This window comes from Seriola lalandi, unplaced genomic scaffold (genome assembly GCF_002814215.2).
Source record: "Seriola lalandi dorsalis isolate HSWRI2012SDOR001 ecotype SW California unplaced genomic scaffold, Sedor1 jcf7180002054658, whole genome shotgun sequence".
Taxonomy (NCBI): Eukaryota; Metazoa; Chordata; class Actinopteri; order Carangiformes; family Carangidae; genus Seriola; species Seriola lalandi.
Window position 1 is genome coordinate 696,236 of NW_019525211.1, and position 25,045 is coordinate 721,280.

Consider the following 25,045-nt stretch of genomic DNA (forward strand, 5'->3'; position numbering starts at 1 on the left):
TGAATCTTCAGCGGATTTGTTTTGCACAGACTAAAAGACCCACTAGATTATGCTTGCAATTCATTGGAATTAATTATTGGAAATTGTTAATAAATTATAGACCCATAAAGCAATCCTTCACTGAAAAAAAACAAGTCAAAATGATGTTAAATCCTTAAATCTTACTTCTAAAATGTCTTAAAATAAAAGAATCTGGATAGGGAACATCATCCTCATTCTCCTCAGAGCTCATACACATGCATATATGACCTATGACAGGGAGTCATGTCTAAGCACCGCCTGGCTGTAAAGGGTCAAAGTTGGAAAATCAACATACACCATTCTTTTGCTCATATAAAGTGATGTTATTTGCTTATTAAATATATATAGAGAAACAAGAAAAAAAAGGCCATGCTGCTAATGAAAAGTTATGTGCAAGACTCAAAAACATGCTAAAGTAAAAAAAAAAAAAAAAAAAGCATGTTAGCACTCGATTGTTAATCTGTTTGTGTGGTCTGATATTTGTTAGTGAGTATGTACTCTGACCCAGAGGGCTCTTTTGGAATAAGATCTCAGGTTGATAAGCCACTCACGGGGCTTGGCGCCTGGCCTCTGGACTCACTCTAATCTATTTGGCAACGCTGGATGTCTCAGATGAAATGACAACAAAGATTAAGCCCCGGGCGAGAACTTGGGGAATCCCAAACTGCTTCTTGACCCGCTAAACATGATTAGAGAGACGCAGCAGCAGCCATGCTCGATGTGGAGGGGCTTTCTGGTTGGTGTCTGGTGTATATATATTTTTTCTCTTGCATGCTCCTGTACACTCCCTCCTCCCCTTCCAGACCTTCTCCAAGCTTGAGATTTCTCCCAGAGTCATAAGTTTTAATGCGATTCTTCACCTCACCTCTGCAAAGCCCATGTAATTGGTACGCATCAGATATCCAACATCCCTTTTCAAACACCCTTAAATGATTTCATTTGCAGGGGTGTTTAATATTACATTTTGTCGACGCGCTGGGAGAGAGAGGGTGAATATCTGCAACGGAGGAAGCTGTCCTCACACTGCGCTCTCCTTAAATTAGGCGGTGGTCCATTTGGAATACCAATGACTGCTCACGCTTTTAATTAGCGCTCTCATGTCATGGACAATAAAGAGAAATGCTGAACAAGAGGAAGAGGAAAGAAGTAATGAGAAGGCTAATGGTAAAAATGATCCCAGACTGGCTTTCCTCTTTTCTTGCCAAGACAGAATGAATTTTAATAGTCTATAGCTTCACTCTCTGTTGTGGAGCAGCTTCATACTGTAATATTTTGTCTTTGTTTGCGTCGACTTGAAGGGGCTCGCAGTCAGTTTAATTAAAAGTAGAATAATCCGCTTTTAGCTTTATCATTAGAAAACAGGTGAATCTGACCAAAAACTAAATAATACAAAAACATAAGTGAAAATCTCTTTTTCTTAAATACTATATGTAGCACAAGCACTCTGCACACTCCTGTGGTTTCTTAATTACTTTAAGAGATGCAGCAAACCACTCAGCTCAACATTAAATGACAACAGAATGTTTTTCTTACTGATGCATACTTTGAGCTGTCCTTTGCCACAAGAGGTTTTTATTTAAAGGAACACCAATGTCGTCTTGCAGCAGGAATCATTTCTACAGATATATAATATATATGATATAATACACTCCTTTCAGAATTATCCTGGGCATTATTTGTCAACATTGAGTAAAAACCAAAAACTGGTGGCAATATCGTGCATTAATTGATTTTTTTGGCCACTTGGGAGCAGTGCAACCACACCAAGTGTAAACACATTAACATACATAAATTTGATCTAGCTAAAGAAACCGTCTATTTATGCATTCGTTTGACATAGAGAAACATTGGCATTCATTTAGAGTCATGTTTCTGGTCACCCAGTCCAATAGTTAATCTCTGTTAAGCTCTATTTTGGTCTCTGCCAATTTCTGGGTTGAATATCTATTAGTGCTCCACCCATGCATCTTGCTGACATTGTCTGTCTGCACGTTGGTGCTGAGAAAGTAGCGTACAGTGGGTTTATCAGAGCCAGTTTTACTGAAAACTGCCACCTGCTGCTGCTGGAAATGAGGCTGAGGAGAGTGGTGACTCTAAATTAAACTAAATGAGCAGAAAGAAGCTAAAACTCCACGTAGTGCTGAGGCAAACTACAGAATTCTGTGATAAATTTTGTGGGTTTATCACTATAAGTGACCACTTTTGCACTCATTTGTCACTAATCTTAGTTCTCTGATAACAAAAGCTCTCCCTCTTTCTATACTTTTAACTTTCATTCCCTCTCTTTGCCCTTTCTCCCTCTGTCTGGCACAACCCCCAGAGGAAATGGCATTACTCCACAGACTGGAAGGTCTTCTCATATAATTGCAATAAACTCCATTAAACCAGGATGCAACTTCTAGACACATCCGTTGGCAACAGTTGCCATGGTGACACAAAAATGCAGTGCTCATTGCTTTGTTTCCTTCTGACTTGTCATTGAATGAGGGGGAAAATTCCATAAGTATGGAGAGCTGGAAAAGTGTTCCATGATCTGTCGCTGGAGTCACTGGGAACGTTTTTGATTGGAGCTGAAATCCTTGGCATGTTGGGAAATTTTTTATTTTTATTTTTTAGTGAAAGCTGCTGCTGTGTCTGGAATGTTGTTTTGGTTGCACAGGGAAAAATAAAGACATTTACAACAGGCTATTTATATGTGAAGATCTCACCACGTACCCGGTGGCACATGCGCGCATGCACACTTTTTTCAGCTTCATTACCCTTACACGAGTGAAAATGGTCCTGTGGTGCTTTATGGCTCAGTTGTTGGAGCTTGGCTGTAGCACTGCAGCAGGCACCCAGAGTGAAATAATTTCACTCCCTCAAAGGAGAATCTGGCTCTTTGGCCTTTATTTGTCAAGCTGGACCCATGTGGTCCGGAAGGCAGTGATTATTCCTGTCTTCTCAATGTGACTTTAGGGGTTGAAGAGACCATATTTAAACACTTCTGACTACACTAATGTGTCCACACTTGTAAAGTTTTTCAGAAAAAAACATTTGATTTAACCTTGGAAGAGAGGGGAATCCTTTTTATTTGTAGTCTCAGGGCTCAGCTGCAACACATTTGGGTAGTTGTAAATAAACAAATGAAACAACAACAAAAAACAAACAAACAGACACAGCGATTGACCATCTAGTGAGTCAGTCTAAACAGCCTTGATTGCTGCTGGGTCTTTGTTAAAGACTGTTAAAGAGTTTCCTAAATTCTTTCATCAGAAAATGAGAGAATTCGATCAGGCATAACATCTGGAGTACAAGGGTATAGTGTCTCTCCTGAGACAGACTTTTAATATTTTTAACAAACAAGATAATTTGGAGCTTGTTGAAATAACAACATAATTAAAATCCTCCACCTACTGCCTGGATCCCATTTCAACATACTTGCTGAAGGCGATTGTGCATCACATTGCTCATGTTACACTGTGCTAGCAAAAGTCTTAAACACCTTCAGACAAAGTGCTGATGTAGATGATGCCTCATCCATTATAGGAGGCCATATGGTAGATACACAGTGCTACTGAATAACTTGAAAACACCTGGATTGTTTTTCTGTAAAGGCCCTCAACAGTTTTTTTGTAAATATTGATGATTTGTTCCTCAGGGTTCAGTACTTAGTCCACAAATTTTTTTTCATTAAACATACTTCCATTCATCCAAGTTGTAAGTCAACACGATGTAAATGTTTAATTTTCAACAGTGCAGATGACACACAGCTGTTTAAAAAAAAAAAAAAAAAATTCATAGTTGTTGGTGTTGATTCTGAAAGAAACTAAATTACAAGTGGTCTAAAACTTCGCAATTTAAACTGTAGCAGTATACCAGATAATTTTGGCTCAGAACTGTTGTGGCAGGAAAACTGGGACTGCCAGTTGCCCCTTAATTTATCATCTGGTCACATCAAGCCTGATCAGAATGGGGCATGGCATGGCATACCAGATTCAAAATCCAATCTTGGAGCAATTAGTCCTGTCAGTTAATGCATCCTGGTGTCACATTCAAAAAGGCACCACAGCTTAAGATGTTTGAGAAAAGCTAAAAAAAATGATAATGAAAGCACATTTGGGAAAGTTTATTATAGTGCGTAAAGTCTGTGTTTTACGTGGTGCTTAATCTTCATAATCTAAGACCCCAATTTTATGGTTTGTTCTGCTCAGTATGGACATGAGAAAACACTGGCATTCCTAAAGTACATAGGGTAAATAATGATCACTTGTTATCAAAAATAACTTCCTAGTTAGTATCTCTTTTTAATATCTGATGATGGCTGAAAATTATTCAGAGATTTCTGGCATCTGTGCCCTCTAGATTTGTGTCGAGATGGCCTTTCACAGCTCATGGCACCGCATTTTCATCCACAGCTGCTCTACTTGAGCATAGAAGACAGTAATGAGATCATGCCAAATCTAAATCTAAAATTATCCGCCGTTACACACAGGACAATAATTCACATTCACACATACAGCGTGTTTCTGTCTAATGTATTATGCATGTATGCTCTGTCTTTGGCCATAAGCAACCCCACAAGCCTCTCGTTCACCCAAATAAACAGGCCGACCAACAAACACAATGAATTACTCATGACTCATTAGCAATTAATGGCCCTCGTTCTGTGCTTTCATTTCCAATTAGAAATGCTGAGGGGACTAAATATGTCTGTTGTGAGTGAGAGAATGAGCTTGCAGTCATGCTCTGTTTCTCCATCTTGTTACTGCCTGTTTATTGTTTTTTCCATTGCAGACATTTGGTGTGTGTTTGTGCACACGGTGGAGATTTCTGTGCATATATGTACATCTTAATTTTTTTTTTTTTTTACTTTTCAGGAACTAAGAGCCCTGACAGCCAGCCATATCTAATTAAGAAAGGTTTCATGAACACAAGGCTCGTCTGATTTTCTGAGTCTGTGCGTGTTTGTGTACCTGTGCAATCGCGCTGATGACTGTGTCTTCCTGTGTACCAGGACAACACCGCTCCCTCGGCCCGAGTATTTCCAAAGTGCGGAGCTTGAAGTTGGACAGCAGTATCTGGAGCAATGAGCTAGTGGAGGTATGTGTGCAACTCGCATCATTATTTCATCCCCCTCATAAGTTATTATCTGCCAAAAATCATTTGTTACTGCCAAATAACTACTATACATGTTCAAATATTTCACCCCAGCCATTTACCTACTGTGTCAGTGGTTTCTCCTAGCTAAAATGGATCAGATTACACATTCATTTTTACTTTGCGCTTGGTGGATGTGAATTCAAACACTACTAATGGGTCTACAAATGATTCTCACCTGGATTCCTTTTCCCCTGTGTACGTTTTCCAACCTGTCAGCTCTTCCTGGAGGTGGGGAACAAGAATGCTAACAGTTTCTGGGCTGCTAATCTTCCCTTGGAGGAGGACCTGCACAGCGGGGCCTCGGCGGAGCAGCGCGCCACGTTCACCCGCAGGAAGTACAGGGAGAGGAAGTACCGGAGGGTCGTGGAGGGCTTTCATGACCTGGAGCAGCTCAACCAGGTGTGATTTCCATAAAGCCAATTGAGCAGAAGTCACAACGCTAGAAATCGAAGTTATAGAAATAATGTTTTGAGGTTTTCAGCTAGTATTTTGCTAACATGGTTCTGTTATTCATACATTAACATTTAGGAGCTGTCCCTGTGTTCTTTTACTGGCCATTGAGTATCACACCTGTCTGTTAACTTGTGCTTTAGGTTCCATTGATTTTTGCAGTGCTGCACTCTCTACCTGGCAGTCACAGTGCATTTCAGCTGCACTGTCATTTACACACTAACGTCTGGAGAAGGTGCAAGAGTTAGCAGTGTTATGTCCTGATAGCAGCAATAGTGTAAACAGGTAAAACATTAAGACTTGGAATGTCTTTTACTATCGCAGGTTACCTAGGTAATTGTCTGTTATGAGGAGACCAAAGTGCAGTTGAAGTGCACCAAGCATGCAGTCAGAAGTGGGCACCTACATCTGTGCTTCTAAGGAACACGCTACATCGCTCCACTCCATTAGCTAAATCCCCTGAACCTGAAATAGACCGTATTCTTCTGACCTTTTGACTGCCAGTAAAACTGCACTATAAGTCTAAAGATGCCAAAGGGGGCGTCTTATTGATCTTAAGTATAAGCAAGTTGGCACTAAGGCCTTCTCTGCCAGTTTGTGGTTTAGGGTTTATTGCTGCGGCAAAAAAAAAAACCTGTCTCTAAAAAGAGGGTCTTAAAAGCACCGTGCATCGAGCCTCTAAGTTTCCACCTGCGTCAGCATTTACGCAGATCAACCCCCTTGTTTTGTTTTCTTGAGTAGAAAGAGAGGAATGGAGATGTAGAGAGAGAGAGGAATGGAGAGGAATGGAGAGAGAGAGAAAGAGAGAGAGAGAGAGAGAGAGAGAGAGAGAGAGGAAAGTAAGGAAGAGATATACTAGCTAGCTAAGTGGAAAAGTGGATTAGGATCCACAACAGAAACGCTTGGGTTGGTTTTATTGCGGCTTTGCTGGCTTTTGAGTGTGTGTGTGTGTGTGTGTGTGTGTGTGTGTGTGTGGTTGTGGGAATGTGTGGTGTGTGTACATGCGTGTGAACATGTGGGCTGCTCCGCTAGAGATGTGTGAATTTGCTGTTATAGTGGGAGTTTTTTTTCGCCGGGCGGTGTAGGAGAGGAAGTGTGACAGACACAGAGAGAATGTGTCTGAATCCAAATGTCCACCCTCTGGGCTGAGCCCTCGCAGACGTTTGTCATAACGCACAGTGTACCGTCCTCGCCGTCTTCGTGTCAGCAAGTCTGCTGGACTGCAAGGGGTTAAAAATGAGCTATGAGACGGGACTTGAAGACCTCATGTGTTTCCATGGAGATTAACTGAAATGTCTCACCCTGTAACTCAATGCAAAGGATTTTTTGTCTGGCTAGATCTTCATATCGACAACTTGTGTGTGATATGTGCAGTTCTGCTACATTATGTGAGCCATGTTCATATTCTCTATGTGCAGTATGAAACCTTACTACACGAATAAACTTATACAACAAAAATGAGGGGGGAAAAAGTCTTCAAAAATAATGGATTTTACTTCATCACATCCACATCACTATGGAATATGGATAATTTTCCATGCAAAGTCCCTTAAAGTCTCTACACCTAGCAGACCCTCTGGAAGTCCTGCAGGAAGTCCACTTGACGGCCCTTGTGGACTTGATGAATTGTTGATTTGGGCAGCCCAAGTTAAGTTCATGAGTCTGCAAGTGCGGTGACATCCGGACATTTGGATTCAGCCTGTAGCTGCCTAAAAGGCTTTGGCCAGTGGAGATGTGTGTGTGTGTGTTTTTTTTTTTTTTTTGTGTGTATGTGTCTGTGTGAGAGAGAGGAAGATAGGAATAGAAAAAACAAGTGGAGGTGGGTGGTTGTGTTTGCTGTCGCTCTGTCTAGTCTGCCTTTATAAATGGGCTCAGCAGACTTGATAGGGATCAATATGTCATAGAGGCATTATTCCACAGGATGGCTCAACTTGTGTGTGTCTGTTTGCTGAAATGATAAACTCTTAAAAACAGGTCCACAAATCTCAGCGAAAAGTAATAAATCACAGCAACCTATTAAAAAAAATACAAAAAAAGTATTTTTAACATAAACAAGGACACTGAGTCTAATCTCATTGGACACGTTGTTCCAGTTCTGTGTCACATTTACTTACCATAACGCAAGTATGAACAGGAAAAAAAATAAAAGCTAAAGAAAACCTATTCCTTTGGGAGGCTTCTCTTGTACAGAGACAATAATAAAAGCAATTTCCTCATTGACATTCATGCAATTTTGAAATCATGCAATGGCATTTTAACAGGTTTTATGCGCCGCGGGGTCATGAAACATACTCGACGCATACAGTAAATCGCCGTTTTAAGTGTCAATTCAAGTAATGAAATAAGAATAAAAAGGTGGCGAAGTGATTTATACCTGATTGCGTCAACGTGTCTCCTTACATAATATCAACCGCGTGTGCTTATTCTGTTTAAGGTGTTTTCGTTCTACATCCGCTTCCTTCATTTCATGCCCTCTCTCTATCCACCGCTCTCTCCATCTCTCAGTCCCATGTTCCCCATTAGAAGCTCATATCCCAGTGACCTCCACAGAGTCTCCGCAGGCCACATGACCTAGAGAGGGGGGTGTCAAAGGACCCTCTTATATCATTACACACACTCGCACACTAACACACATAAACCCTCTAGTGGCTGCAGTAATTGCTATGACACGGAAGGTCATTTCCAGAGACGATACAGAATAAGGCCAGGTTGCATGGGACTGTTTTGCCATAATCTGACCCCCCCCTCTTGTGTGTGAGAGGAAAAAGACAAAGAGTGAAGTGAATAAACTAATCATATCTTTCCACAAATTCATTTTCTGACGTTTTCTGTGGATGAAGATTAATTGATTTTTTTTTTGCAGCAGCAATTGTGCACATAAATAGGAAAAAAAAAGCCTGTGAGCCTGGAACACACAAATACTTAAACATCTTTATCTCAGTGCAGGTCCTTTGTGTGGGTGGGCAGGTTATATTGACAGTTACTCTGTTTGTGTGTGTACTTTGCCTGTGTGTATATGCGCAGCCTCGCTGTGCCTCACTTTCATACTGATCTTGCTTGTTTGTGGCAGATCAATGCAGCTTACTGACTCGGTCCAAGTCAGATGAAAGGAGAGGTTGCTCGCTGAAATTCCGCTATTTGCCACTTGACTCCTTTGTTGATCCACTTCGTTGTGGGTCATCGTGCACAATGTCACATCAATTGGCTGGACTGATAGGAAGAGACATACAGAGAGAAAATGTTTTCCTTGGTCAGACTGTATTCTTCTGGCCCTTTTATCTTCCTTCCCTTATCTGGAATACTAAGTGAAATGGGTGAATAGTTTTAACAAAACATGTCTGCATGGCTAAACACTAAGTATATAAGTTTTCTGCCCCTATTAAAGAAGGGATTTAACATCATGTATTTATAAAAGCAAAGCAAGCCCTGGAGAGCAAGTGTCTCCTTCCACCACTGAATGATGAATTCAGTGAAGAGGTGCTTTTAAAGCAGCAGTTCCTTTAATGGCCACTGGATGCTGGCACTAAATAAAATTCAGTCTGTAGTGAAGTCAAGGTTAAGCACTTTTATAAAGGGACTCACTGCATAGGAGGAACAGAGTACAGAGAAAACAGACGTGACAGAGAAGAGTAAATGGTCAGAAATTAATTGGGTATTTCTTCCTGTTTCTTGATAGTAATGTTTGATTTGATTTTGATTGATTGATTGACAGGTGTCTCAGCTTATCATAGTCTGCATCGTGCTGCCCAGCTTGTGAAAACGGTTGTAGAATGTTTTCTGTCACCCTGGAGGAGCTTTCTGAAGTCTAAGAAAATATCTCGAGACTTTAAATATTTGAGAACCTGCGTTAAAAAACTGGCTGGAGTTTGAAAGATGAGGATATTTCACAGGCAGAGGCAGTCTGATGAAAGTTTCTGTTAAGTTGCATTATGGAAATTGCAGGCTCCAAGCTTGACTCATTTTTAGGGACAAAATGTTGAGATATCTCAGCCCGGCTGCGCTGATTTTGATCGTTCTTTTTAAATCTGTCTCTCGACTTAATGAAAGTGCCCCTCAAGATGAAAATAAGACTATGAGACTGAGTTCATGTTGTACTTTCCGTTTTGTTTAAAATTAGAAGCCATACTGTATGATTATGGGCACCCTAATGTAGATTTCATACATTATGATTGAAATCTATTTTTTGGCAGTTTCGATTTTGCATGTTCTATGCCTTATAGTGTAAGTTGCATGAAAGCATTTAAGGCAAAAGTAGACAAATCAGTCTGTGTTCCTATATTTAGCAAATTTTTCAATACTTCATTCATACATTCTTGATATTTAAAACAATATCTCTGCTTTTTTGAGCTGACAAATGGCAAACTGATGAATTGTGTGCAGTAAAGGTTTGTGTTTGTGTGTCATGTTATGTACTGCATGTCGTTCTTTTCAGTTTCATATTGTATATGTCTCGCATACTTGCTTTGTTTCCATGCAGCAGATTCACTACCTGTTTCCCTTTTGCCTCAGTATTCTCTGCCGCTGTAATTTTGCTCACTCCATTGTTTTTCATGTCTTTATTCCTACATTTTTCTTCTTCGAAATTGTTAGTTTCATTATATTTAATATGGCCCATTTGTCCTGTTCTTATTTGCTATATTCCCCTTTTCACAGGGATTAGAGATTTAATGATTCCCGCAGGGAGTATTAAAGTTTGATCTTATTTTAACTTCTCTTTTGAGATCAACGGGCGGAACTCAATTCTAAACTTTATATGGTTTTCTGACGCCACTTTATAGACTCTTTGTCCTCTATCAACCTGGCATACACACATAGACACACAGAGCGACACCAGGCTGCTCCTCCCACACAGGGAAGTGAGACCATACTCTCATTTCAGGGATTTTCACTGGCTCATTGTCTGGGATGTGACATTTTTTAAAGTATTAATCCAGCTACATAAAGCTACTTAGGAATGCAATGAGCCGCGACTGCACTTATTCAGTCTTTTATTATTAGTTCATCACACCAGGAAACGTCAAGTGACAGGTGGACTTGCATAAATAAGATTTGTGACCACTAAAAATCAGACTCAGGAATCTGCTTTACAAAAACATGTCAAAATCAGAAATACAGTATTACCCGCAAATACATTATTGAAGAGTTTTATAAATGGTGTTGAGCCCGCATGGGACGCATAGTGGGCCCGAGAGAAGGCACAGTCGAGAGGAAGTCATCATGTGCTCTTTTATCTTGTTTTATGTGTGTACAGGGGCTGTGTGCAGCTGTGGTGTTGCCCGACGTGCTGCAGACCATGGCGCTGGTCTTCAGTGGGGCAGATGTTATGTGTGCCACTGGAGATCCAACCTACTCCACCCCCTATCTCTTGGCTCAACGTGCTGGACAGAAGTTACAGATGGAGTTTCTGCACCAGAACAAACTATCTGGTAAGTAACTTTTGGTGCCCCTCCTGTCCAGCCGTCCGTTGTTGCACAGCACATATGCACTTTACACTTAATGGTGGCAGATTTAAGACTTCAAATCCATGTTCACTTTTCAAACAGGTCACAGGGATGTGAACAAAAGCAGGCTTCTCATTCTAACTGTGACTTCAGTGTTTGTTGGTGACAGTTGGTTGCAGATTTTAGCAGCTGTAGCTAGCTGAACTCTGAGTTGGCTTAAAACTCTATCTCCAGCTTAACCTGACCGTAACCCACTTTTTAATGTTTCCAACTGACTTATGTTAAATTAGGAATTCTGCAAAACCATCTTAAATGGATGATAGCTAAATAAATAATATAAAAGATTGAGGCTAAATTGACATGTCGTAGCCAAAAAGTTAGCATCCTCACCAGTTGATTATCCAAATAGAGGAGGACCTACATAATTTTTTTATTAAATGGTAGAGCTATTTAGCATTAGCCAAATAGCTAAGTAGCTAATATTATAGTGAAGTATTATTTCTGAAAAGTAATTAAAATGTTATTTAGTTCCGACATAACCGTGTTTGGATGCTAAGTACAGATAATCAGACTAGCAAAACAGAGGTATGCTTTATTGTTCGCTGTCACTGGTAGAAAGGAAATGATCAGAAGATGAGGACAACTAGAAAGTAAAAAGCCGGACAGAGCAGCTAACGTTAAACTCTGATGTAGTTGCATTTGGTTCTTAAATCCTCAACAGGATTTTTTTGTAACGTGACCTGTAACCCGACAAAATAATGTAGCTAGCTACCGGTATGCTCCTTGAGTTTGGAGGTAATGCTAGTTTACTGTTAAGCTAGTTAGCCGGCTATGCTAATGTCATCAGCTGTCATTAGAACAGACAAACACTGATTAATCAACTTCTTACAGTTTTGCTCTTGTGTTTTTGGTTTTGGAGGAAGAGACGACCTTCTGTCCTAGTGTGTTTTGTCTAGAGCATCTGAGCATATATTTTTCATAATTACTGTACATTCTCTTTCATTCAAAAACAAAGGAAATAAGAGTTCTAATTAGAATATACAAAACTTTTCCATGGCCATTGTTCAACCCAGGTGAGGTCCTGGAGCCCAGAAAGCTGCTGTGAAACACAATAACTCATATATTTTCCTGGTCAGACCTAAAAAAGCAGACACTCATATAAATCTGTGAAAAGCCCTTTAAACTAGGTGTGAGAGTTGGACTTTTACAACCATCGGCGCCACATATATTCAGCCCATTGTCTTAACACTTTAACAAGCCAATCATATTTAAAACCCTCACTCACCGTTGTACCGCCACATTTATAAAAGCACAGTGGGAGGTTCTTTTTTCCACTGCCATGAATAGGAAATGAAGTCAGAAAAACCCACAAATTTGAAGCCAGAGAGTTATAAGTTAAAAATTCAGTCTTTGTATTACCCATTTCATGTTCCCTGCACTGGAGGCACGGCACAGATGTGCTGTGTCGTGTGGCTTCCTCATGATGGCCGTGTTTTGTTTGTGTGGCTCCACACAGGGCTGATGATAAGAATGTATTAAATTAAAGGAGCGAGATAGGCCATTGGCTGGGGCCGGGGGAGCCTTTCTCAGGGACTGTATTTTACATAATGTATGCGCCGCATCTGTGCACACTCGCCGGCACTGAGCCTGTTAGGGACTCCTAATTGCTTGCATGGGTCACCTGGTCGCCATGGTGATGGCCATTACTTGGAGTTGTGCTACAAGACTCACATGCCGACAGACAGATGGATGCACACACATTCACGTGTGTGGCATTGTCCATCTGAAATGTGTAGCGTACAGGCTTTCTCTACACACTCATTATGTGTCTGGAAGTTGTAGGGCTTCATCATTAACTAACATGGAGCTATCCAGGCTCTTCCTGTGGTGATGGGGTCCAACTAACCCGACCAACTACTGCAGGCAAGAAGGACCTAGGTCAGGGGGGTTACTGAGAACCCAAATGATACTGACCGATTTACAGTGTTCACTTGTTGTTGGGACTGTGTGGCAGAGTGGAAGGAGGAGGCTATTCCTAAAATGACACAATCTCTTCAGATCCTGAAACACCAGCCCAGTGTCCTGAAGAATAACCTCCATATGTGACAATTTTGCAGCACACGACTTATGTTAAGCACCAACATTTAAAACCCATTCCAGCAATCAGTGATGCGTTTTTTTTTATTAGGGTGAAAATGAAAACATGTTTACAGATGATGCAAAACAAACAATTGCCTGTGTAGCCAGAACTTGATAACATATTCCTTTTTACCATAGACCTCCATTGTTGTTCAAAAACTATTAAAAACAAGTGACATGTTCCTTGATTATAATGGATAAATGGCACTGTAGTTTATTTTTTAGTTGATCCCACATAAACTGATGTTGCAAAATGATCTAATACTAAAGTTCTGTCTGATGATCATTCACATTCAGTTAGGTGTGCGAACAATCATTATCATTCAGCCTCAGGATATTGTGAGGCAAGAACACTGCCGTCCTTTTTAACAGGGTTAAAAAGAACTGCTTGTGAAATAATGTAAAAAGATACATCTATAAATATGATATGTGAAACTGCAGTGAAGAAATAGACTACTGTGGTTTGTGGAAAAGATTAAGGCTCCAGACAAATTACTGTCCAAATTCCCTCTTTGACATTTTCCTTCTGCCGGGCCACATTGTCACATCACACAAAGCTGTGGAAAGTGGCGTCTGCATTGTTTTTGTGCATGTGGCCCCCTGAGTTTGCAGAAAAAGAAAAAAAAAAAAAACTTGTGAAAATTCTGATTAAACAGAAATTGAACTTTCTCAGTTGTTGTGCTCAGTGTTACGTCTGGCAGAAACCGGGAACAATTCAGTACCCATATGACACCCTCCCTACTGTATCGAGTGGTGTTGACAATGAGGAGATAGAGGGAAGAATAAAAGGAGCCATATAGCAGCCAGTAACGAGGGCAGAACACAGTTAAGGGTTGTTGTAGAGTTCTAAAGACCTCAGCCTTGAGTTACAGCTGCTCCAGCAGGACAGTGGTAGCACACATGGCGAGGTAACACGAGGACAGATATAGGAATGTCATTTGTTTGCAGCAGCATGCCATCATGCGCATACCTGTGGTGCCTTCGCGCCTTACTGCTTTCTCTTTTGTTTGTCTTATAAACCATGCATCCACAGACAAGGGTGCACTTCAGGCCCTCATTCAACCGCCACATGGTGCTGTAAAGCCAGAATTTCCACTGAATGGAATGATGATAAACATGGTTCTTTACCAAATTCACTATCCCCCCTGCTGGGAGGCTGGAACAAGCTAGCAATAAACAATCGCCAACCCTAAACAATTCTCAACTAAAGTCTTAATTGGAGCAGCTCTTAGTGAGAATCATGCTTCCAGTTTGCAAAAATAAAGATGGGAAAACTCTATTTCCCCTGGATATAGCGAATCAAAACAAAGCTGTCAGCCCCCCCCCCCTCCTCTCTCCAGTGTCCCTTCCCTCCACAGCAGCTCATTTGTAGCACCGGTGTTAGGACATCCACTGATGGCAGAGCATTGCCTCTTCATTTGCTCCTTCTCTCTAAGCATACGTGAGTGCATGCACACGGGCCTCGACGGGCCTCGTTCTCCCTCCCACACCTGCTTGCCCCAAAGCACCCTGGGATACTGTAGGAGCATGTTCATTTACATATCCCCATCCCAGATTCCATTAAAGAAAAAGCCAAGGACAGCTCTCAGAGGCAGTGTTTCTTCGTACTTTGGGAACCCCTGTGGACAGCTTCAATGATGGCTCTATCCCTTATAGTCAAAGGCTGCCACCGTGGTGGTTTCTTGTATAATTTTAGGTTCCTCTATCATTTTTTATGTGCTCCGTATTCCCGTAAGTTATACTCAGGAGGCCACAAAGACCACAAAAATAAAATTAACCATCAAAAGCATGTATATAAAAGTTTTGCTTTCATCACTGGAACAAATAAAAAAGGGTTTAAAACTTTGGAGATGACAGAAAAAGTTAAATTATTTTCCATTTGGTGACAACTTGTGGCAAATAGACAACATCAAAAGAAACATTTTTGTACAGTTTAAGCCAAAATTTTAAAACTGGAACTAAAAGAATGAAAAAGGGCAAAATAAGCACACACTGTCAATGTCATTTTTTTTTTAGGATAATCTGTTTTGGCACAGATCGTGTCTATCCATGCTGGCACCAGTGTCTGTCCTGTCACTTGGCAGTGTAAAGATGGTGATGGATATAATACCTGACACCAAATACTGTGGATACTGTACTTTGATATTTGTTGATATTGCTTTTTGAATGTTAATTTAGAGCGCCAGTGGTGAAGGAAACAAATCTATAACTGGAATTTTCTGGGTTTGAAATTGCACAAATAGTAATTAGTGGCTCCATAAAGCCTCTGCACTAATTTGGAAATCATTCTGGATTAAAGCATCAGCTAATGGACAAAGAAACACTGATCGCTTTGGTAATGCTGCTACAACATTCAGGTCTGTGGTTTGATCCGATGGTACAACAGAACAGTTTGGCAAACAAGCATAGTTAAGTAACACCCCAAAGAAGTCTACGTCCTTGGACTTGTCACTCTGTTTGATTGTGCCACTGGTCGCTGTCCAACTGGAAAGACAAGTTTGCAAGTATTGCACAACATTAGCGAGAGAGCAACACCTTCCACTTGGCCTCCTTTCCAATTTACTGCCCCACATTTGTTTGGATGTATTAGTTGCATTTATTGTCCAACCGGCACACAGATTTACATCACTCCCAAAGAGGCTGGCGAAGCAAATCTGGGAAAAAAAGCACTGAAGCATCAACTCTGTAGTAGACGATGTTTTGGGGCATGGTATGGGGTCTTTATGTTGTAAACATTTATAAAGAGAAACTTGGCTGTATCACGTGTCGTTTGTATCATGTAGTTAAATCTGTTGACATATATTATTTTTAATCTGGTAGATAATTTTATGCTACTGCGTTTGGCTTATGCCTTAGGTCTTTTTTCCATTTTGACCCTCAACAGTGGCTTATATTAAAACTTACAAAAATGTTATTTTCAACAATGTATTCTCTGACCGATGTCAAATATCGTAAGTCAGTCGCAATGGCAATTTGGTGCAGAACCACGTCAGCTGTAAACAAAACAGTGACAAAATTGTTAAGATGAATGTGTTAGCAGTTGTTTATTGACACATCCAGCAGAAATGTAGCAACGTTAGCCTTCATATAGAGCAGTGTTTGTGTCCACCTTGCAAATCTAAGTCCGATATTCAGTGTCCTTCTAGCCCTGCTTCCGTCCACCAACCCCTGAAGGAAATATATGGGTCTTTTAACTGATAAATGCTCCACTGTGTTCATTAAATAGCTGCTAACTTTTGTTTACTGTTGGGTGCTGGGCAGGTAGCATACAGTGAAACCTCTTAAGCTAAAAGCAGCTCCTCTGGAAATGATGCTAACGAGAGCGGTAAGGCTGAACCAAAACAGTTAAGTTGCAGGCCTGACAAACAAAACAACAAGCTGAACAACGCTAAAAAGCCACACAGCGCTGTAGAGTTGGGTGCCATCATCTCTGGGTGTCTCACTATAAACAATCTTGTGCTTTCAGTATTATTTGTAAGATGTCAAACTCATAAAAATTCTACAAATAGTGGTTTCAAGGTTGCAAGTTTGATTTCCGTCCAAAACAACTTGTTTGTCTTAAAGCAAGATGCTGAATCCCTGCCAGCTATTCCACTGTAAATCTCTGGATAAAAGTGTCAGCTAATACCTAAACTGTAAACAGAGCATATAAACATGTAAATTGCGTTTTATGGCGGCTCTTGGCTCCACCCAGGGGGTCGTTGTACTGTAAAACCAAGCTAAACAGCAATGCCTCATACTGTCGACATCATCCCGCTTCTTCTTAAATGACACACCATGGATTTGGAGGCAAAGAAAAAGTTTTATTCCTGCCACCCCAGCATCCCTGACGCCTGGAATCTCTGAATCTCGCGGCACATTAAAAATTTATCCGGCAGGCTTTCTGTGTGGATAATAAAAAGATGAGCACCAGCACACACACGTATACACAAACACTAAATCTGAGGGGCCTGTTTCATCTTGGGTCTCCATTCCACCCTGTTGTTAGCAACGTCGCACGGCTCTGTCGTTTTTTTCTGTTTTTTTTCTGTGCTTGTTGAAGCTGTTTGTTTGTTTTAACCAACACACAGGGCTGTACACAGGATTGTTACAGGGTCATGAGGTCACAAGCTGCTGCTGAGAGTTTGAGAAAATTAAAGGTTTCTCCCTGATGGAGTGTCTAAATATGTGGATGGCTTTAATTTTGAAGAATTACTTTGAAGTGTTATTGGCTAAAAAGTGGCTGTGTGTATTTGTGCCCTCTAGCTACATATCCCAGTAAATAAATTGGTTTCATTTCCGTAATCATGTGAACGATTGTGTGTTTTTACACTTAGAAATTTAGCCTTCTGGCCTCTTTTATCTTTAACTGCCTTGTACATGTTATCTTGGCTCGCCTTGCATATGTTAGTCCTTTGTGTTATCATTTACTATGTGTGGCTGTATTTCCGCGTGCGTGCCTGTGCGTGTGCGTGTGAGCGAGTGCCTCTGATTACCCCACTGTCCACTGCTTGTCGGGCACCACTTTGTGACCGTTGCCGTGGGCGACCAGATGGCTAATTGAGCACTCCGTCATGTCACCTCCCTTCACTGGGGACTGAGCCAATCAGCACAGGCCAGACTTCTCAACTGCCGCCCCCACAGACATCACAGTCCCATCTTAACAGAGTCCAGCTTTAGGGGCCCAGAGGGACTGTTGTAACAAGGCTCACGGAGAGAGCCTTGTTTCAACTGATACAGCATCAAGCCACTGGCTTATTTACATTCTCTCAACCTGAGTGGTTGGACAATTGTGTGTGTGTGTGTGTGTGTGTGTGTGTGTGTGTGTGTGTGTGTGTGTGTTAGACTCGCCTCCCTGCAGTTTGCTGATTAAATTGTATGTCAGATTCCTTGTATTTATGATGCAGCTATTGGCAGGCACATTCTCCATGTTAGATTCACAGCTAGATTACAGATGTTGCTACCTAGCGTCACTCAGGCTTTATGTCACCTTGCTCCTCATTGGCTCAGCATCCTTGGCACACATTAAAAATATATTGCATTTTAAAGAAATAGCTACAGTGCATAAAAATGCCTGTATCGTGCCAGACATAATAATGTTGTTATTGTTATTGTTGTTGTTGCTGCTAATTTACCTAGTGATGATGATGCTATTGTTAGCTGGTTTTTCATCTTGTTATTCCTTACAGTCCTCATTTATGATCACCATGTTGGAGTTCCATTTTCATTTACTTATTTAATCTAGGAGTGTCATTGAGATAAACATGTATTTCAAAAAACAAATTACCTGTACAGCATCACAACAAACTGTCTTGTTTTTCTCTGCGTGGATTGACACGTGGCCTTGAGATGTGGCGTCGGTGGTGTAAGTAAAGGGTGGAAATGTCGCTTCAATTAAAAGTGGTTTCAATTAAAGTTACTTTACCTTGCTTGATGAGAGAGCCAGAGGTAGTGAAGATAAAATCTCCAAGATATTGCCAAGGCTCTGGCAGAAAATTGAACCCCAGAATTGGGGCTAATTGAATTTGAGAACGATAAGGTTGAATGTGGGGATCTCTTAAAACTAGCAAGAAAGGATGAGTAGAGGGAGTTTAGAGGAAAAAGGGGGAAAATGAGCGAGGAAAGCTTTTCATTTAAATGGACAATGATGAAGAGAGGACAGAGTGTAAAGCTTATTTTGAACGGATACAGTACAGGAAGGTTACTTGGTGCATTGTAATGCTCTCATTACACCTTATCTTTGCCTTTGCAAGAGAATGACCATGTGACAAAGTCATGACTAAATAAACAGCGGTTTGTATAATCATGTTTTATGCTCCTCATGGACAAAAGTGGATAATAATGTGCCTCTTTATTGATGCCCGCTGGGAAATACTCTCCACATGGAGGTTAGAGTGCAGGTTGAAGAACAGCAATCATGAAGTTGATGGGGATTCAGCGTCTTGTTTACGGACACTTCAGCAGTGTAGCAGCACGCTAACGCTGGGCCATGAATCCATGTTTTCGGGTTGAAGGACGATCTCTGTCGTCAGGTTTTTTAACGTGAATATGGTTGGGGAGACAAAGATACAGTAGAATCACATTTGGGATTAGTGCTATCTTAATCTGGGAACGTTTCTACATTCCAAATCCAAAACAATTTTTTTATAATATAGGATATCAGCGATGATTGTGATGGAAGCTGCACAATATGACAGATAATATCTGGATAATGCTGTATATGCAGTTGCTGCAGTAATACAGGCAAAATTCTGTGTCGGCAAAATTGAACCTTGAATTTTTATTTTTTTTAAAGTGGTGTTGATTCAACATTGTGGTCATTTTGGAGGATGTAGTTTGTGGTGCTGTTGAGATGTATTGGGGTGTTTCTGTTGTGGAGTCTGCCCTCATTGATATAAATGGGGTTTCAACAAAAAGTGATTATATCATTATTTTCCTTCATGAAGCAGAATTTAGTGCGGGACTGTTGTATTAGACTGCATTAGCTTTAGTTAGATGTTCCTAAAAAACTGGAACCTGAATATAAATTTTGGCAGTGAAAGACTCAACTTATAAAGGAGCAATTAATCTTTCATTTTATCTGAAATTGTCTTTATCACAAAATACAGTGATACATGGTTGCCATTGGAGAGCAGTATACCAGTATTCACTGGGGATCAAGGACAGTAAAAATCATATTTAAAAGTAATAGTATGGAAGTGGAGGTGAACTTATTACACAAGTGCAAGTGCAGGATCAGGATGGTGCACCACTGCCATTGCATTCTTTGGGGAAAACCATTCCCTTGCTCATCTACTGTGTCTCTACCCCCCTTTGTAGATTTCCCCAGACTCGAGCAGTGGTCGGAGAATCCCTCGCTGTCTGACGCTTCCCTCTTCATGGATGGCTTCCTCTACATCTCCTCTGGCCCTGCCAAGTCGACATTGGAGCGCCGCAGAAGAGATGGTGAGTTTAAATGCCGTTTTGCAAAATCCCCGGCAAGGCCAATCAATCCATCAATCCATTTGTAAGCAATTTAAACTGCATGTTTGTCAGAGGTCTACTCTAGTTAAGCGCTGATCGATCAATCAGTGTCAGTTTGTCAGTTGTCAAACTGCCAATCATTTAATCCGTACACCAAACAGTCCAGTCAAAACGATCAATGAATCTGTCTTTCAAATTCGCTCTGCATCGGTCCTCTGGGAATACTTGTCAGACAGAAGTATGCTCGTAGATGACCCAGCAGTGAATGCTCCCCGGAAGAACAGGGTAGATTAGGGCCAGGATAAAAAAATAAAGATAGATATTAAAATTTTTGGTCGAAGTCTACTCTCAATCTACCTGAGAGAAGCTTCCACCAAAACTTCTTCTTCCCCTTCTTTTGTCTTCCAAGTCACTTTAAAACTTTTAATCAGGCTCTATTTCACACTCAGACTCCTCAGCTGCTGCTGCTGCTGCTGCACCTCCTGCTCCGCAATGGTCCCACTTCTCCAAACAGCTGGAGCGTTTCAGGGGCCCATGGGTAATTAGGAGATGGAGTCGGCTTTGGATGCTTCCCCTGGGGAATGGGGTTATTGGGAAGGTGGAGGAGTGGGCTGGAGGATGGGGAGGGATGGAGGAGGAATGTGTGCGTGTGGGGGTGACAGCTTGTAGCTACCTGCCACTTGAATGAGCTGAATCTTGGGCAAGACATCCATCTCCATTTCCATCACCCCACACATGCTCTGCTCTCATTGGTGGTTGTACATGCTTGCTAATGAACAGGACTGAGGTCTGGGAAATTGCCCCTTAAAGGAGATTGGGGAAGATTTATATGAATTTCTGTTGAAATTCTCATTATCTGTACAAATGGAATCAATTTTAATTTCATTAGTTAAAGGATAATTTTAATATCTTTCAACTTGGGTCTTAATTTCATAGTTTCTAGTCATAATGTCTATTTTTAATCAATTTTTCTACTCACCAAAGTAATTGCTGAGTTCTGGGGAACATGGTGTCTACAATGAAGTCTGATGGGTCCAGCGGTAAGACGATCAATCGTGTTTAAAATAAGACCATTTATCTGAACCAACGACTCAATGTGGAGGTAAACCTAAAAGTTAGTGTACCTGAAATGCAGCTAATAAATCCCTCACAAATTGCACTGTTCACCTTTGTTGTCTCTTCCATAAACCTCTACTTACGTTTGTTTCTCTTGCCCCGTCTGACTTGTTTTTAAAGCTGCATTCATTATCTTTTGGCCATCCGGGGGTAGCAGGAATAAACTGTAAACACAAAAGAAACACATCATCACCTAGTAAAGTTGACTTACTGCTAAATGCTAAACTTCTTACTAAATTTGTTTGCTGTTAAGTGCTGGACAAGCAATGGGCAATGCGTTTCTCTGCTTTTTTTTGCTGGAAACAGCTGCCTGCATCTGGAAACGATGTTGATGAGAGTAATAGTAGAGTGAACCACAACAGTAAAACCAAAACAATGAGCTGAAAAACACTAAAACGCTCCGTAGAGATTCGCGAGAGAATTCTCTGAGTTCTCCTTTTACATTACACATAGTCATTTGATATATAATAATATAAAAGAAATTTGAGCAGCTTTAAATAAGCATTTATCTTTAAAGTGTGATTCTTCATGTTGCAGTAATTGCAGAAAAACAGCACCACTGCTGTTCTTATAAAAGCCAGTCATTATGATAATGCATGGTTTGTTGCACTGTTCCTTCTACAGTACAGTGAGTTCCTGGACTAACACTACAGGTGTCTATTTTGCCAGGGTCCATTTTAGTCACTGTTGTACATTTTGTACCACTTACAGACACCACACCATTCCAGAGTTGTCTTCCCTCAGATAAGTGCTGGTAATATTTCGGCCAATAAATACCTTGTTATTTCATCTATTATGGAGAGCGGTGCGAGTTTGGCTTTTGTGCTTTAATGGTGCTTTAACTGCAGCTGCAGCTGTTGAAAAATTCAGAGAGGTTGGGTTTAAAACACAATGCGTTCCAACTTCTTCAATCACGAAGAAGCGCTGTCAGGACTTTGTGAGCACGGAGGGATGAGGTATTTTTGAATGTACTCCAGGATGCCTTTCGCTCCCAGGCTAATGGTTTGATGGTCTATAGATACACCGAAGTTCTTAATAATTCATAGGTTGTGCTCAGGGCTTAATAAAAGCACTCTGGCACAGCGTCTTAAACTTCGCTTTTTTTTTTTTTTTAACTGGAGACAACTCCAATAGGCTTTTGTATTTCCACTGATGGGAACTAAATTCAGAGTATGACATAAATTAATTTGGCAAGCAATTTTGGTAATGGCCTTGACAGAGGTGGCACGGGGGATCATCGTGTTGGTCCGCCATAATGAAACAAAATACCGTGCTTCTTAGCATTTAGCAAGACTGTGCTCATTCTAGATGCTGCTGGGAATATAGATTACAGTAGGCTTAGGAAAACAATATTCCTCGCTGTTTTATTTCTGCTTAAATCAAGGTTGAACTGGTTTATTCTCCACTTTATTTGCTGTTCTGTTGAGCTCCGCTCTATATCCGGTTTACACAATTGATTCCAACGTTAATGAAGCCCCCAGCCCCCCCCCCAACACACAAATGGGCAGGGTAGTGACTCATGCTACACTCACATTAAAGAGTGTGTACTTGCTTTGTGCGTTTCCGTGTTGTTTCTGTGAGAGACTTTGGGAGGAAAAGAGAGACAGTAGGCAGCACCCGTCTGGAATGGTGAGTGGCAGCAGGGATGGCACCCCTAATTTCTGATTAGTTTTGTCTTTTCCTCATCAGCGGCACTCTGTTTTTTGCCTGCAACAGTAACTCACAACTGCTGCTGAGGGGGAGGTAAAGGAGGGGTTGTCTAGAGGAGAGAGAGAGAGAGAGACAGGGAGAGAGAGAGGGAGAGAGAGAGAGAGAGAGAGAAGTAGAATTATGTTAACAGTTTTATTGAGGACACAAATCTGAGCCCACATGAACAATTCAATTACTTTGCAACTACAAAGCTGGAGTCAAGTTTTTGTTAATAAACCAAATCTTCTTTATGGTTTATAGTGAGAATTAGTTCTCAAAGAATGTTAAATGATTGGACTTTCTAAGAAGTGACATTTATGCTGTTCTGTTTTATATTTCATGAGAAGTACACAAAAGCCTATTTAATCAATTTGTCTTAATCTAATATGCTTTTCAGAATGTCTTTGTTCATATTACTGCGCCTTTGCTTGTCTAAACGCGTGAGTAGCTCTGTTGCTAAAGCCAAAAATACATGGTAGATAGTGTTTTTTTTTTCTTTATCGTATGCCATATCTGTTCATTCCTCCCTGTAATGAAGTGGGCTGTAATTCTGGCACAGACAGATCGTTCAGATCCCTTCAGTTTCTCGATTTCCATTTTCAGCCCCCCTGACAAGCTGTCCAGCAGATGTCTTCATCACAGATATTTTAGTCTGATGGCGAGATAGGCGGAAGATTGGCGGAAAGGGGAAGAGGTGGGAGAGTGAGCGAGGGAAGAGGGTGATTCAGTGGAAAGATCCACAGCCTGCTGTTTCGATGCATACTGAAATGGGTGTCTGTGCCATGTCGATAAAGAGTTTAGAGGGACGTTGGGTAAATCTGGGAAGAGCGCTGTTAGCAGAGTCAAAACTTTTGAGTAAATATGTTTCTATAACTTTGTCCATTCAGTGGATGAACAATAAGACAGTTTAATTGCCTCATTGATGACTTGATTAGTCCAATCAACCTGTTCATCTCGCATACTTAGAGCATTTAGCTTATTGTACAAATTGCTGAAATGAGAGAGGGAATGAGGAAAAAAAAAAAGCAGACAAAGCGAGACATAGATTCCACATTGTAGATTTGTAGGCCTCTTTTCCTCTGGAAAATGCTAAGCGGGGAGCACTCTTGGCGTACAAGCTAATTGGCCCAATTTAGCTGGTGGAGGCATGTACCACGGTTGGCTTCCGTTAGCGTTGTCTCTGGCGGCTGGTTGTGGACCCCCGTGGAGAACGGCTGGGCCACGGGGCCGATACTGTGTGTGTGTGTGGAACAGCTGGCAATGGACGCAGCTGCTTGATTGTAAATCAAGCACTATTGTTCCCCCCATTGCACTGGTGCTTGTGTAGAAGCAAGTGGTATCCCACCCAGTAAGGAAATATTTAACCACAAACAAAGAAGGAAGGAGGATGCTTGTGGTGCGGTGATGTGCACGTTTTTGATAAAGCCAGTTTCCTGGTGGAATGTCTTGAAGGGATCCAGAGGCTTTCACTGCCATTTTCGGAAGCAACTTGCGCCACAGATTCCAACCAAACTGGATAATAGTTACAATCATCAGTAAAACTCAATGCAGCTATTCCACATTTACACCATAGTCCTTTTGATAGTGAAATGGCAGCCACACCAATGCTACTGGTTCTATCTATGGTCATACAACTTTTTGAAGGGTCTGAGATATTCTTCTCCTTAGAGGCGTCACTTCTTCTGTCTTTTTCTGTCTCTGGCTTCTCTCCTTAATCTACCAAATCCCTCATATTCATTCACAATTCAAACCCAAAGGAGATAACTGTATCTGAAATTACATTTGTCAAACATTTGCTCACCTTTTGGCCCCTGTTAAATCCCCTCTCCTTCTCAACCTTCCTTTTCCTTGGCATGCTAAGGCCTTATGTGGACATCTGTACCTGTGGGTGTGCTGGCCTTTATTAGGATAATTTTTCAGAAACTGGTTGGCCGAGTAGTGAGCCCATTCATGTGTCCATGCTGTCTGGACCCAGGATCCCGCAGCAATTTGCTTCCTGGATTCACAGAGGGATTTTTTGGTTCTTTGTCCTTGGAGGTGAGAGCAAATTAAAAACATTTTTTCCCCTTTTCTGCAGTGTAGATGAAAGATTCTGTCAGATGCTG

At 41.1% G+C, this 25,045-nt stretch overlaps 1 protein-coding gene across 2 annotated transcripts in view; it reads left to right on the forward strand.

Moving 5' to 3' along the window:
- Positions 1-25,045, forward strand: part of arap2 (ArfGAP with RhoGAP domain, ankyrin repeat and PH domain 2) — a 115,282-nt gene that overhangs the window by 50,866 nt on the left and 39,371 nt on the right. For both annotated transcript variants that reach the window (XM_087177851.1, XM_023420851.2), the window contains exons 12-15: positions 5,018-5,103; positions 5,380-5,562; positions 10,865-11,039; positions 19,992-20,117. In XM_087177851.1, coding sequence (XP_087033977.1) covers positions 5,018-5,103; positions 5,380-5,562; positions 10,865-11,039; positions 19,992-20,117 — 570 coding nt within the window. The remainder of the gene's footprint in view (positions 1-5,017; positions 5,104-5,379; positions 5,563-10,864; positions 11,040-19,991; positions 20,118-25,045) is intronic.